This window comes from Petaurus breviceps, unplaced genomic scaffold, assembly GCF_028583685.1.
Source record: "Petaurus breviceps papuanus isolate PSGF00001 unplaced genomic scaffold, PetGlider_PUasm1.0 90919, whole genome shotgun sequence".
Classification (NCBI taxonomy): domain Eukaryota; kingdom Metazoa; phylum Chordata; class Mammalia; order Diprotodontia; family Petauridae; genus Petaurus; species Petaurus breviceps.
In genome coordinates this window covers 26,888,596-26,904,141 of record NW_027187378.1, presented here as the reverse complement: position 1 = coordinate 26,904,141, position 15,546 = coordinate 26,888,596, and the positions used below count along the sequence as shown (strand labels likewise).

Sequence of the window (15,546 nt, the reverse complement as noted above, 5' to 3'; positions counted from 1 at the left end):
CCTTCATCAATAATTTTTATGAGTGGTCCTGAGACTAACAAGTTTGAGAACTGCTCACTTACACCTTCTTGGACACCACAGCATAGTCGATAGAATGTAGGTCCTAGTATTAAAGTCCTCCCTTTCATACTCATTAGCTCTAGCACATTCCTTAATCTCTCTGATCTCAAGGCAGCTCTTTAAGACATTTACCATATGACAGGTGAGTTCTGATCAGCATTTGTGATGGATCCCCACTGAAAAGATCATTTTCTCCTTGATATATTGATGGAACACGTTAGGTAAAACTCATTTCTCTGTTTTATGCTTAAAGCTGGGAGTTAGGGGTTCAGCACTTTTCTGTGATTTTGGCAATTGTACATGTTTGCTTCCTTCATTAGGATGGATCATTCCTGATAACCAGAACAAAACATTGTCAACTCATATTCAGTCTTTTGGCTTATTCTTGCCATACTTGATCTTTTAAATTATACTTGTTTTCTTATACCATTTGTTTTTTTGTTTTTATCTTTTTGAAGGGGGGAAGGCAGGGCAAATGGGGTTAAGTGACTTGCCCAGGGTCACACAGCTTGTAAGTGTTAAGTGTCCAGGCTGGATTTAAACTCAGGTCCGCCTGACTCCAGGGCCCGTACTGTATTCACTGCACCATCTAGTTGCCTCCTCTTATACCATTTTAAAAGAGCAGTTCCATGCAAAATAAACATGAGATGTGGTTCAGATCTGTTAAGCACCCAGGTTTTGTGGTTGAAAAGGTTGTGTGTGTGTGTGTGTACACACATATTCATATACACATATTTTTTAATGTCAAGAATTTGAGGTGGGATTAGTGCTTGACTGTCTAGTCTTACTATTATAATAATAAAAAAAATCCTGACATCTTTTTCTGTTACTGTACTCCATACTAAAGAGTACATTATAGATCAGGCATGAGCAAGAATAAGGTTTTTAAGGAGAGAACAAAACAGCTTTTTCATTAACCAACCTTTTCTGTTCTATGTAGGAGTTTTCTGTCAACATCTCTGAAGATTTTATTGAATATCTTTCTGAAGGGGCTTTGGCAATTGAAGTATATGGCCACAAGATGACTGATCCTCGAAAAAATCCAGCTCTTTGGGATTTGGGAATTATCCAAGCCAAAACACGGAGTCTTCGGGATAGGTGATTTTCAGATGTCTGATTCCATTAAAAAAAAAAACAAACACAAGTCATTATTTAAAGTTTACCATGAAGGGCCAGTCCTGCTGTTTCTCCTTCAGTGAGGAATCATTAGTGTATCCCAGCATTCGAAATAGAACTAGTGCTAAAACAATGTAATTGAGATGCTGTAGAAAAATGGGATATTCAGAAAAACAATCCATTTTAAGTCATGGTTAAGATCCTCTCCAGAAGATTAATCTTCCTAGAGAATATATGCCTTAAAGAACAGTTACAAAAAAAGTGAAATGAGCAGATGTTTCAGATGGAGTGTTTAATGGTTTAATGTTGGCTAGGGAACTTATTGGGAATTGTTTTGTAATTAACAACCTCTTAAGAGAGCACTGCAACTTCTGCACTTGGTTTCATGTTAACTAATTGAGCTTTATTTGGAAACCTCTTACTCTCATGTATTCAAGCAACCTGTGTGAAGGGAGTTGGATTTAATTGTTGATCAGAACTCCTTCCTAATTTTAAGAAGGCATCCAAAGAAATTTATGTTTCTGTATATCTCATTATTGTTAAATAAGTTCCATTTTGAGCAACATATTTTGTTTGGGAATTTAAGGCAATATGTTTGTGTGAGTATAAACTAGAGGTTACCATATAGATTTGTTTCTGACTCTTAATTCAATTTTTAATTCAGCAAATAATTATTACCAAGTACCAGTTATATGTAATACAATGTATTAGGTACTGAGGATACAAAGACAAAACCCCAACATTTCTTTACCTCAAAGGATTTATATTTTATTGGGCATATGACATGCCCACAAGCAAACAAATGGAAAATAATTTGAAGAGGGACAGAGTGCCAATAACTAGCATTATCCGGAAAGTCATCATGCAGAAAGTGGCTGGCACCTGGGCTGTGCTTTTTAGGGAGCTAGGGATTCTGTAAAGTGGAAATGCATTTCAAATGTGGAGCGCCACTTGCATAAGGTAGAGGGATAATAAATGGAGCGTTGTATACAGGGACGAGCTTATAGGACAGTTTGATTAGTACAGAGATCTTGTGAAGTGAATAAGATGAAATAAAATTGGAAAGGTAGATGGGAGAAAGATTGTAGAGTACTTTAAATGCCAGACTGAAAAATTTGTTTCCTATCCTAGAGGCAATAGGGAGCCCTTAAAAGTAAGACTAGAGGCAAGAAGGTCCGTTAGGAGACAGTTATAATAGTCCAAGAGAGGAATGATGACCTGAACTGAAAAGACAATCTACCTTGAGAAAAGGTGATGAAGGGGAGAAATGTTGTCACTCAATTGCATGGAAGGATTGATGTGGAGGGAGAAGCTCATGGTTGTTGACTTAATGATTTTGGTCAAATCATTTAACCACAAAGGGCTTTAGTTGATTTAGTATGTTACTTGTGTGTGTATATATATATGTTACTTGTCCCTCCTAATCTTATATCCACTCTAATTTAAGGTATTTAAGATTTTTGAATGGCTGTTGAACTAGATATAGTTATTCTGTCTCCCTGAGAAATAGCTAAAAAAACAAATTTAAGCCTTTTAAAAATGACACTTTTACATCAGTTTGTTACCAACTCAGAAATTCTTTTTTCCTGAGGTGTTAATTCTGATAGAACTGTTTCCAAGTACACTTAAAATGAGTTCAACGTGAAAATATCTTCCTTTATTTGAGTGTATGGACTCTACTACCAATTAGTAAAGATCATCAATAACTTGTTTGCTGAAAGAATAGTTAAACTTGTAAATCATAAAGTTACCCATGCAGATTCCATGGGAACTTTAAAAGTGTCCAGTTTCAGTTGTAAACTCTTTAGTCGGAATTCTAGGATTTAGTTTCAGATAAGACCTTAAAGTTCTAACTTCGTCATTTTAAAGACCATTATGTTGATTCTTTGTGACATCGACTGCCTCAAGAACATATAACTATGCCTCAAGAACATATAACTACCTTAGGTAGGTAGTGAATAGCAGAGATAGGATTAAAATTCAGATTCTGTGATGCCAAATTCACAGCTTTTTCCATTATATGATACTGGTTGCTATGCAACATTCTTCAAAAAGCTAGATGTTGTGCCCAATTGTATACCCTATGGAATATTAATGTTATTGCAAATTTCCATGCTTAAGTGTAGTCTATGATAACTGTTTCAGAGAATCATTTTTTTATAATATGGATATTGTATGAGTGATTGTAGATTTTTCTTTTAGACTGTAATATTACTTTATCCATCTGCTTTAAAAAACATTTTGTAAAATGGAAAATCTGATTTTAAAGCTCTTAAATGTTTGCTAGATGGAGTGAAGTCACCAGAAAAGTAGAATTCTGGGTTCAAATTCTGGAGCAGAATGAAAATGGAGAATACTGTCCAGTGGAAGTAATTCCTGCAAAGGATGTACAGACTGGAGGTATTTTCCAGCTACGGCAGGTAAGGTGATTGGAACCAGAACAGTGGAAATGTTAATATTGTTTTCTATCCTGAAACAAAGATCTCTTTCAGATTTTGTCCACTTTAAACTTTAGTTTAAATTATTGTGATTTATAATAATTTATATTTTTATATCAAATTTATATTATATTTTATGTATAATAATTAAAATAAATTTGAGTAGTGTTATTTGGATAAAAAATTTGAAAAAGAAAGTCAGTTAGTAAACATGTATCAAGCACCTACTGCGTGCCAAACACTGTGCTAAAGCACTTGGGATTCCAAAATAATGATAGGAAGGAGACATTCTTTGTTCTCAAGGAGTTACAGTCTAATGTGTTGGTTTGGCTAAGTAAGGCCTTTCTCTTTAGTTGCTGTCTACCTAATCCTCTTTCACTGTATTTTCTATAATAGTTATATGAGCTTCTATTCACCACCATTTGTTGAAAAGTTATGTGCTATCTACTGAAAAGTATAATGAGAAATAAAATATTTTCCTTGCCTTCAAGGAGATTACAGCATAATTACCTAGAGCAAATAACTAACAAATAGAGTATCAAGAGGGGCAAAATGATATAGTGGAAAAATTAGTCCAAAGTATATTGCCATATGGGGAAGGGGAACCACAGGATGCTATTAAAAGCAATATGCATATAAGGTTAGGAAATAAGATTTCTGTCACATATGCATTAGTGAGATTTTTATTAGAATATTTTATTGTATTCTGGTAACCACATTGAGAAATTAGAGTGGGTCTGGAGAAGTAGAGATGAAAATGATTCAATAAATAGAAAAGACATCTTAAGGAGAAAGATTAAAGGGAAGAAAAGAACACTTCAATGAATATAAATGGCTTGTGTGAGGAAAGATGCTGAGGGAGTTATTTTTTGTGTGCCCTCAGAAACCTAAACAGGAGATAATGGGTTTTAATTGAAGCAAAAGGTGTCTGCGTTGGACATAAGGTAGAATTTGAGAGTCTATGAGAGTCCCTAGAATGCTAGAGCTTTAGAACTGTAAGAAATCTAGTTAAACTCCCTTATTTTATTGATGAAGGAATTTAGGCCCAGAAAGGCTGAAGAATTACTTTAAGGTCTTCAGGAAGAGATGCCTCTGTTGTCTTTCCTGGGAGCATTAGGGTAGACCCGACCCCTAAAGGCAAGCGTTAGAATGAACCATCTCTAGTTCTGAGAATCCCTTCTTGTTGACCTTATGGTTAGTTCTTAAGTAAGTGGTGAAAGATCCTGTGTTACAAGTAAGCAGAGAAATTTAAGGAAAGCTTTCAGAAGGAAGTGCGTTTTGATATTTCATGTAGGAGAAACAGCATGAATTAAAACAGAGACTGTGGGTACAGGGCAGCAAATAGGGAGAATTAGACATTAACAGAAGGGGTGGAGTTAGAGAAGTATGTGTGCACCACTGTGGAGGGCACTGAATGCTGTTGCAGCTTTTTTACTGGAGAGTGGAATAATGAAAACTTTGTTTACAAGAATATTCTGGTAACCATAGAGAATTGGTTGCATCAGAAGAAGATTGGAGGCAGTAGCTTAGGTTTGGTTATTAGAATTATTAGTCATGAGAAATACTTAGCCTTTAAATTTAACCTCCTGACTGATAGCTGTGTCTTCCTGTGCTGGACAAATTGAATGAATGAAAAAGTACTTGCAAGAAGCTTATGTCCTTACATGAGGGAGACAGATACATATGTAAATCTATACAGAATCAATACAAAAAGAATAAATGCAAATATGATAAAGTATTTAACTATAAGATTCTTTGACAGGGAGAGCACTAGCATTTGGGGGAGGAACAGGAAAAACAGGATAGTGAAAAGAATAGAGCTCTGCTGTGTGTGAGGCTCCGGTAACGGTAACGGGACCATGCCTTGCGGGTGGGGAAGGCTGGGCACAGCCAGGTCAGAGATCTCAGGTGGCATATTGTTTTTGAACATAAGGAAGTCATTTCAAGGTGCAGGGAGGAAAATAATATACACTGAGACAGAAAGAAGGTGGGGTAAGGTTGGGAAGGGTTTTAAAAAACTGAACAGAAAAGTTTAGATCTAGAAGTTTAGGGACTAGAGCTGGACAGTTATTTAGTAAAATTCTTATCACATTCATAGCATTTAGTAGCTAATTTGGGCCTTGCTTATATGTTGTTTAGAAGGTTTTTAAATTGAGAATTTTTAGTTTTGGTAAAGCAGTTTTGCACAGTTTGGGAATTGAATTTTTAGCTTCATTATATAGCTAGCTCATATATTAGGATCTGAAGTCTCTCATTTTATGTGCAATGTAGGGAAGAAAACTAACACAGCCTCCTGTTTTTTAGTTAAAATATAGTTTAATCTCTTGTGGCAGGTCAGTTTTTTTTGTTTGACCAAACTTCCCCCTCCCCCTTAGTCCCTCCTCCTGAAACCCCAACAATAAACTACTATTACAGCTCTTTGAATATGAACTAAACTAAACTATGTGAGGCCATTATCAAATTTTATTTTCTTAGTGGTTTGTTGTTTTTTTTTTTGCAGAACATTTGATATAATTTGCATGGATAAATATTAAATCAAGAGTCATCTGTATCCCATCTGTCCAAATCAAGCTTGGTAGGATCAATCAGTGCCCAACTTGATTTTCATGATAAGACAAAGCCCTAGGCAACTAAAGACTGTTGGAGAGAGAGGCGGCCAGCTTACATGAAACTGTAGATTCATGTGCTTTCTTCTCATTTCTATTTTGAGGTTTCTAAAATTATAAACTAATTTTGAAGAGTATAATTTGGAATGTTTTCTTTTAAGATCCTGTTTCTTGGAAAATATGCACAAATCTCACAGTATTAGTCTTGCATACTAAAAACTTACTCCTGAAGTGAGTTGCTTTTCTGCATTGATTGTTCTTGCTATATATCCTCCTTTTTTAAGGATATAGTTTTTACTTTTTGAAATGTTCAGTGGAGCCTAAGCCATCAGAGTCTTCTGAACTTCTACCTGTAGAGGTCTCTCCATACTAAGTCTTTTGATGATTTAGGATCTTTGATTTTTAAATTGTCTCTGACACAGGGACAGTCACGACGAATTCAGGTTGAAGTGAAGTCTGTGCAGGAATCTGGAACTTTGCCATTAATGGAGGAATCCATAATGTCTGTTGGTGTAGGATGTGTAAAAATAAGACCTCTGCGATCCCCAAAGACTCATGAGATTTTCCATGTAAGTGCCATTGCGTTTCAATTTCTCATTGGAAAAATAGTCAAAAAATATAGACAGGGTCATCACTAGAACATCCTAGCAAACTTTCCTTTTGAAGATGGTTCTGTCAATGTATCATCTTACTCTCCTTAAATATCTTTTTTAGTTTGTAGCATTTTAATGAAATCAGTTTGCTAGACTATGGGGACCCACCAGGAATGATGGCAAGATGAGAGTTAAAAAACATTTCAACAGCCAGAAACCCTAGTTTCTAATAGTGATTAGTATTGTCAGATCTCCCCAACCCAGTGCATCTACCTCCTACTGGATTATTCAAACTAATTGCCAGTAGGCACTTAATTTCCTCTAGTGAGTGAGGATATAAACCCAGCAGGGAAAATACCATACAGGTTCCTGGAGAAGGCCTGATAAGTGTTCCTTACCTTCTTGTTAGAAGCTCAGATATTTAATTCAGAGCTTCAGGAAACAAAAAAATCCTTAAGGGCCAAAGAGGAAAGTAAATTAATCAAATTAGAAAATTCATTAACCTAACTTTAAAAGGAGATAAAATATGTGAAGAGATTTGCAACCAAATCAGGGAGACAGTTATGTTAGAGCAACATTATGTGGCTGCCAAAACAAATGAGGGAGCCTGTGTCAGAGCAGACTGAGGTCCTGTAGTCATTGAGAAGGGGCTGCTGTAGTTCCATTGATAACTATGGAAATATGCTGGGAAAGCAGTGACATGGATGCTTTAGAACCACATGTGCTCTGCAGAATCACACTCGAACCTTCTTAATGTTCCCCAGCTCTTCCTTGTTCCCTTTGGGCATAGGGGAGTTAGCTTCTCACTCCGATTACTATTCAGGTGAGTGCGTGGGAGGTGTCTGAAATAAGAAGTTCTTTTACAGATAGAATGAATTTTAGGACATGCAGGCTTTTTAAAACTTTGAAAACTTTTATCTTTATGGTTTGTGCATAAATTCACAATTTATGGTCATAAAACACATTTTGATTTTTTTTGCCTCTTTTTCACTCATAACTGCTCTCAATTGACTGAATTTGGTCAGTGCGTTTCAGCTAAAAGATAGACTTGCAAAACCAGCCTGACAGCACATGCTTTAAGAGGGGTAAAAACTAGTGTACTCATCTTTTTTATACAATATTGAGTAACTCAGCTTTTTAATTCACATGGTTCCCTTAGGCCATAAATGATGAGGCCATCCTTTTATAGATAAGGCAAATTTAAGGTATTGATGGGTTTTTTTAACTTCATTTTTCTTTAGGAGGAAGAAGATGACATGGACAGCTACCAGGTAAACTTTTTACTCACCATTTTTATTATCAAAATGTATTATTATCAAGTATTCAATTGTACAGTATTAGAGGCTGCATAAAGACAACCATGTATACTTGGACTCATTGGATCAAATAATGAGTTAATTTAAGATGCATTTGTATTTTTGGTATTTCATCTCTTTTTTTGGACCTAGCAGCTTTTTATCCTATTAAAGATGTCTTAGACCCCAGTAGATGGGATCAGGGTGGGGAGGGAAGATATATTGGATTTTTAATTGTTTCAAATGAATTGTTTTCAATTAAAAAGCATTTATTTTCTCTCTTTCCTTCTCCCCCTCCAAAAAAAGAGAAAAAAACCTTGTAATAGATATGCATAGTCAAATAAAGCATATTGGCCATAGCCAAAAATGTGTGTCCCATTAAGCATATTTATTCCACTACCTCTCTACCAGGATGTGGGTAGCATGCTTCACTGGTCCTTTGGAATCATAATTGATCGTTGAGAGCAGGTGGCACTTAAAACCATCTTATTCATACTCAAAAAATGGCTCCAAAAGTAAACTCAATTTAATCCTTTTAATTTAATGGGAAGGGAGAGCAACAACTGTACTTCTTAAAGCTCCTTGCTGTTTTAGCAAGGAAAGGACCAGCCAGGACTTTTTTTTTTTTTTTTTAAGCAATCGGGGTTAAGTAACTTGCTCAAGGTTACACAGCCAGTTATTTCTGGGTGTGGTGCTGAGTGTCTGAGCCCGGGATTTGATCTCCAGGTCGTCCCAACACTGGAGCTGGTACTCTTACTCACTGAGCCACCTGGCCGCCCCCAGCCAGGACTTTCACTGCAAAAGGCCTCAACTCTTGAACTGCTGGGGGGGGAACTTATGTCTTTTTGCCATCGTATTCTTCCATTAGTTCATGACTTAGTTCCTCTCACTTTCCCAAAATCATAAGCCTCCTGGTAAATCCCCTCTTGTCAGCAAAGAGTTTTATTTCCCACTCTTTTCCCTGCTTGAGCATTGGTTGGTCTGTCTTCTGCTGTTTGTTAGTTTCAGTTAGGATTAGAACCCAAGTCAACTGATCATCATCTCCCTCTGTCCCTACACTCCAAGGTTGCAAGTGCACCAGGAAATACAAATCTACATTACCTCTTTAATGTTTAACACTATTTTCTTAGAATAATTTCCTAAAAAAACCTGACGTTAGAATGTATCCCTGTCCTTTTTTATTGTTTCTAACGTTGGTCATGAAAATTCCCATCAAGAAGGGTATTGCTGCCTTGTAGCATCTTTGATAGTAGAGGTGCTTCTGAATGACAGAAGCAGCCTGGTGAAGCTGAGACCTAGGCCTACATGCTGGCCCACTTTCCTTGGGAATCCTGACCATGCCACATAATATCTCTGAGTCTCTGTTTCTTCATCTCTAGAACTAGAGTATACTTCTGCTGCCTCCCTCACAGAGGGCTTGCTTATAAGCAAAGGGCTGTATGCATTTTAAAGCATTTTACAAATTATTGTGGTTACTCTACAAACATTAGCTGTAGCAGTAGTAGGCACAGCCTGAGAATTAGAGTGTTTTGCACATAATAGGTGTCCTCTGTTTGTGGAATAAATGAATAATTAGTTTAAAATTTTTGCTGATTTTATAATCAGATTTGGAAACAGTAACATTTGGAGCATCTCTAACTTGCTGAAATCTAAGCATTAATAAAGTGACATGGATGAAAAAAGGGATTGTGTTTCTTCTCTAAACACTATAAAAAATCTATTAAGTGCCTAATATGTGCCAGGTGCCGTGGTAAGTACAGGGATGCAAGGAAAATCGAAAACAGAGGCCGCCCTTAAGGAGCTCTTGATCTAGTGGGTGGAGACAATATCCAAACAGCTATATATAGACTAAGCAATCTCATAGGGAGGGTACATGGAGAATCCTGTATTATAGTCAGTATACTGTAGACTTTTATGGTGTGACTGAGCAACCACGTGTTCTAGTTAATCAGGTGTTAGATGCACAGTAGTTACTGTCCATGGATTACTAGAATTACAGTATGATAAAATATAGTTTAAATTTAGATTAAGTATATTTTAATATTTGATAATTAAAGAAGGGATTTTCAGCATCTTGTTAACTTTTAATGTGATCATTTTAAATTTACTGTAGTTGGAAAGTATAAATATGCTTTATTATTTGAGATCTCCATGGTCAAGAGAATGTTATATAAGCCAGAATATATTGTATTGTATTATTATATTATATTAATTATATTATATTATCCTTTCTTCCATCCCCATGTTTCTGAGACTATTACTTTGAGTAGGCTTACTAAAAATTTATATTATCTTTCAGGAAAAGTTCATTTTAGTATGATAGTTATTATGAGTTCCTCTGACATGAAAATGATCTATCATTAGATTTTATAAATTAATATTTTATAAATTTGATTATTTCTAAGATTAGCAAACTTTTTCTACCCAGTTTTATGTACCTATAAGGCAGGAAGAATAATTAGATCCTTAGATGGATATAATTCTTTATCCTTCCACAGAGATTATAATGCTAAAAAATGTAACCTCACTTGAAATGGAGCATTTAGTGCTAAAAAAAATATGCCTAACTACTTTTGAGATTGGCATCTTTTACCTGCAAGATTGCTCAAGACTTAGCTGTCTTTAAGTAGTAAGTTGTTTGTTTTGGGTAGGCTATTCTTATTCAATTCAAATAGTGATTTACTATGTCATGGATATAGAGCAAAGTGGCTAAAACCAGTGAGACAAATTGTAAGAGTTATTCATTGTGGCCAAATGCAGCCTCCTATCCAGGACAGTCATCCTTTCTACAACATGCCAGAAAAGTGAGCATCTGATTTCTGCTTTAGTACTTCTCAGGATTCACAACCTAACAAAGCACATGTGTGGTTTATGGTAGTTTTAAAGAAAATTATCCAAAATAATGAATTGATTTAGTAAAAGGCATTCGGAAATGACCTTGAGGACAAAAGATGTTAGAAGATTTTGAAGATTCTAGAAAGCTTGAAGCCCCATCTCTTGAGATGTTAGAAAGACAACTGACCTTAGTCACAAAGGAGATGCCATAGGAACAAATCTTGGCATCTCTTTTAATACTATTAACTTTTAAGATGCTTTGGTATTACCAAAGCTGAAAAAAAATTTGGACTGGGATCAGAACAAGTAGTATGGTAGAGTAGAAAGGACTCAGAATCAGGAAATGAGGATTATAGTCTCTGACCAAACTCCCTGTGTTTCTCTGTGCCTCATCTGTAAAATGAAGCCTAGGGATGAGACGCCACCTTCCAGCTCTAACATTCTGTGACTCACTATTGGGAATAAAGACTAGAACATTGTACAAGGGATCACATTTTCAGTACATTCTGCCACAGTGGAAAATAAACTAGCTTTGGCTAGACAAGTTTACCTGGAATTATGTTTACTCTGATTTACCTTGTGTTTTCAGGATAGGGATTTGGAGAGACTACGTCGCAAATGGCTGAACACATTAACCAAACGTCAAGAATACTTGGACCAACAACTACAAAAGCTTGTCAGTAAACCTGGTAAGAAGAGCCCAGGGAGAGTGTTCTCAGTGGATGGCATCATTCCCACTTTTAGCTGTTCGGATCAAGATCCAGATCAACGAAAGGACTTGCAACAAGTCAGGGCTCTCCTTATTTTTATTTGTACCATATCTTCTCACAAAGGGGCCCTCAGCCTATTATTAGTTGCTTGTTTTTCAATATAAGGCCTAAAAAAATATTAAGCTTTCACCTTTTTAGTTAGGAGTACATCAGTTCAAAACCAGATTTTCCCCTGAGGCACCTCCAGAAAAGTACTGTAATGATAGTTCTCTGTGTGAGAGAGACTCTGTCTTGTCCAACTTCTCCCAACTTGAAACCTTCCATGAACTAGAGAAACCCTTTCTGAGAGGGCACATGTGAGCTTCTCATCTTTATCCTGATTGCCCACATGGGGCTGGCTTACTTGTGAAGGAGGAGATGGTTTGTGCCTGGGCCTAGACCACAGCAGAACAGTTGTGCCTCAAGGGAGAGTGACCTGTGACATTGTCTATTTTGACGTTCTCTCTTGCTATATCACAGATAAGACAGAAGATGATGCTGACAGGGAAGCTCAGCTTCTAGAAATGAGGTTGACTTTAACTGAGGAGAGGAATGCCGTCATGGTCCCATCTGCTGGCAGTGGCATCCCTGGGGCTCCAGCGGAATGGTAAGAACAGGGCAGTGGGCCCCTCAGAATCCTCAGTGTTAACTATTCTATCATTATTCATACGGATTTCTGCCTCTGCTTTCTCTAGCAGCAGAGTCACACAAGTGTAGGGTGGAAAAGTTGTTTAAATTCTGAGACTATGACTGATGGTCATAGGTTGAATAAGTATAACCTAAAAATGTTTTTATTAAATAATGCTATTATTGACCAGGGTAATTAAGACCTTCTGAGAATGTGAATCAATATTTAGTACCACTCCACTTAGCTTTAAAAAAATTAGTTAATATGTTAATTACTGGGTTCATTCACTTAAAAGCCTGCTTGGTTATAATAAAATTATGTCTCTAGGAGCTTTTGGTTTGGGGAAAGCTTAAGCTGTTGAGTCAGCAGATATTCTGTGTCCTTTTTGAAGTGGTAAAAACAGTTAAATTAAAACATGGAAATCTCTCTGAATTTGTATAGAAGATTGAGCAAAGGAAAGGGCTTTTATTATAAGAAGACACATGTTTCTCATAAGTGCAAATTCAGAAGATGTAAAAATTATATAGGCATAAGCTGGTGAAAAGGAAGAAGCAGGTCCTCCAAGGTCCTTGCAGCATCAGTAACAGTAAATTATAGTAAAGACCAATACTCAAGGTTACCTCTGACCTGACCTGCAATAGCACTGTTTTCTAGGATGTGTCCCAAAGGATACAGTGCTCGTTAACTCGACTTCACTTTAAATGCCACCTTCTCTTATGTCCTAGGACTCCAGTGCTTGGTATGGAAACTCATATTCCTGTCATATTTCTTGATTTGAGTGGTAAGTTTGTTGTTTTTGAGGGTCTGTTTTTTATGGGGTAATGAGGTGTTCAAGTACAACAGTCACTTAAAGATTTACAAAACCACTTCATGTTTGTTATCTCACTTGACCTTCACTACTCTAAGTGGAGTATATTATTACTATGAATATTATTATTACCATTTTGCAGATGATAAAACTGAGGCTTAGAGAAGTTATAAATGATCACAGACCTAGCAGTTGTCCATGGCAATATTGAAACCAAGGACTCTCCTAACCATTTCTACTACATGTTATTGCATTTAACAGTTAACTCACAAAACATAAAATTATGTACTACAGTAATCATCAAGATAAAAGCAGTCAAAGGCACAGCAAGTATCCTTATGCTCAAGAAAGGAAGATTTTTTTTTTAAATAAACAATAATATGGTTGTTAGCATTGAAAAATCCTTCTCTTGGTTTCCCTGTGCCCTCTTCTCATATTTCCATCTGCTACAACTCCCAGTGATGTGTATTCTGCTCCCTTGTCAGCTGATGGTGTGATGAGGGTTATGCTCTCAGAATCTTTTCCTGTTTAACACTTTAGAATAGATATTTGAAAAAAGAGTTTCTGTATTTGTCTTCTCACTTCAAAAGGGCTACTAACCATCTGCATTTACATAGCACTTTTCCTTTTCACACTGCTCTATGAGCATTAACTAATTAGTCTTCACATTATTCCTGTGAGTTGTTATACTGTTTACCAGAAATTATAGTTTCCAGTTTGAAATATGCAGGCTTCACCCAAAGTAAAAATGTTTTTTCATAATAATATTTCTGCAAAATAAAAAGTAGGAATGGAACTTTTAAGAAGTTGAAAATATTTTTAAGATCAGCCATTAAACTAAAGTAGCACCCTGAGCCCCCCAAAAAGTACATTTTGGAAAGAAGATTTACTGTGTTCTTAGCTATGTGGATCAGAGCAGATTGCTTTTACTTGGTATTTTTCCCCAAATATCTCAAACTCACCATGACAAAGCAGCATTAGCACCAAGTATTACCCTAAAATAGAAGGGGAAGAAAAGCATTTAGCAGAATCTTCCTTCAGTTGGGCTTAATTTGAGGATGATTTGCTTCTCCAGATTATACCATGGAAGTGTAGTAGCCTCATAGCTTCTAAGGATGAATCTGTCTTGATTCTTAGATTAGGTGATTTCGCACAAGGGTGGGAAGTGGTAAGCTCCTTCAAAGAGGAAAATAAAGAGAGGGTGACCATGGACCAGAACACCTCTGATATGATGAGAGCTATTTCATCTTGCCTTGGGAACCATACGTTGTTGTACTTCCATAGGCCCAGAAAGACAGTTCAGGGTGAATACATGTTGTAGAAAATCTTTCTAAGCCTTCTCTCCTCCCCTCTTTAGAGTAGTCTAAGGCTTTTGCCTGGTTCTAGAGATTCAGACTATGTACTTTATTGGCGTTCGGAGAAATATGAGCCCAAGCTTATTTGGTCAGTTGGCTGTTGTGCAGGACTAAACTATCAGATGAGGTGCCACTCCCCTCCCATCCCGATTCCTTCTATGTGCTTCCTTAAATTCAGAACTCAAGCGCAACAGTTAAAGGTACTGACCTTAAGGTGCCTGACCTTTGTGGGTCTCAGTTGCCTGCTTAATCTTTGAAAAGGGAATAATATTTCACCTGCCTGAAGGCAGGAGGCTGGACCAGATGGTCTCTTGAGGTCCTTACCATATCTAAGATGCAGGATTTTAGAGCAGAGAATGAAGGAAAATTAAAGCGGGTGAATATAGATCAATTGCATTGATTTTTAGCTGGAATAAGTGTTATCCTTTTGACTGATTTCTGTATTTAATCGTGGTTCTTTGTTTTAGCTGATGATTTCAGCTCACAGGATAATCTTGATGACCCAGAACCTGCAGGATGGGATGCTACTCTTACTGGTGAAGAAGAGGAGGAGTTTTTTGAACTGCAGATTGTAAAACATCATGAAGGAGAGGTAAAAAAAAAAAAGAGACACAGGAAGGTCCAACAAGGAGTAATTTCATTTCATTAACCTTTCCATAGGGCTCCTAAGGGAACCAGCTAGATGATCACATGCTAGCGCGCCCAGAATGGGTCGTTGGAAGCTCCTCTTCAGAAATCATAGCAAGGATCGAGCTCGACCATCCAATTCAGTTCAGTCAGCTCTTGACTTTCTGCACCAGTGAAGGTGGAGTGTCAGTGACGGAAATCAGCAAGTGATCTGCTCAGCTTAGTCCGGGGCATGGCCCTGCTGCCGCGGGAATTAGGGGAGTAAACTGTTTACCCGTATAAAACCTCAGCTAAGGGGGAGACCAGGGCCCTGAGATAGGCAGCATGAAACTCTTGGCTTCCCAGGGTGTATTCTCACATCCAATATTAGGGGAAGAGATTCGGGATATAACTTCTTACACTGAGTAGAAGGAAATCCTGCCCCAGGAAGCACTGC

The 15,546-nt window shown here is 37.0% G+C and overlaps 1 protein-coding gene across 3 annotated transcripts in view; it reads left to right on the top strand.

Annotated features, from left to right (window-relative positions):
• Positions 1-15,546, top strand: part of KIF13B (kinesin family member 13B) — a 278,821-nt gene that overhangs the window by 194,253 nt on the left and 69,022 nt on the right. For all 3 annotated transcript variants that reach the window (XM_069075652.1, XM_069075655.1, XM_069075653.1), the window contains 8 exons: positions 1,001-1,158; positions 3,464-3,596; positions 6,643-6,789; positions 8,055-8,084; positions 11,533-11,632; positions 12,173-12,299; positions 13,046-13,101; positions 14,951-15,075. In XM_069075652.1, coding sequence (XP_068931753.1) covers positions 1,001-1,158; positions 3,464-3,596; positions 6,643-6,789; positions 8,055-8,084; positions 11,533-11,632; positions 12,173-12,299; positions 13,046-13,101; positions 14,951-15,075 — 876 coding nt within the window. The remainder of the gene's footprint in view (positions 1-1,000; positions 1,159-3,463; positions 3,597-6,642; positions 6,790-8,054; positions 8,085-11,532; positions 11,633-12,172; positions 12,300-13,045; positions 13,102-14,950; positions 15,076-15,546) is intronic.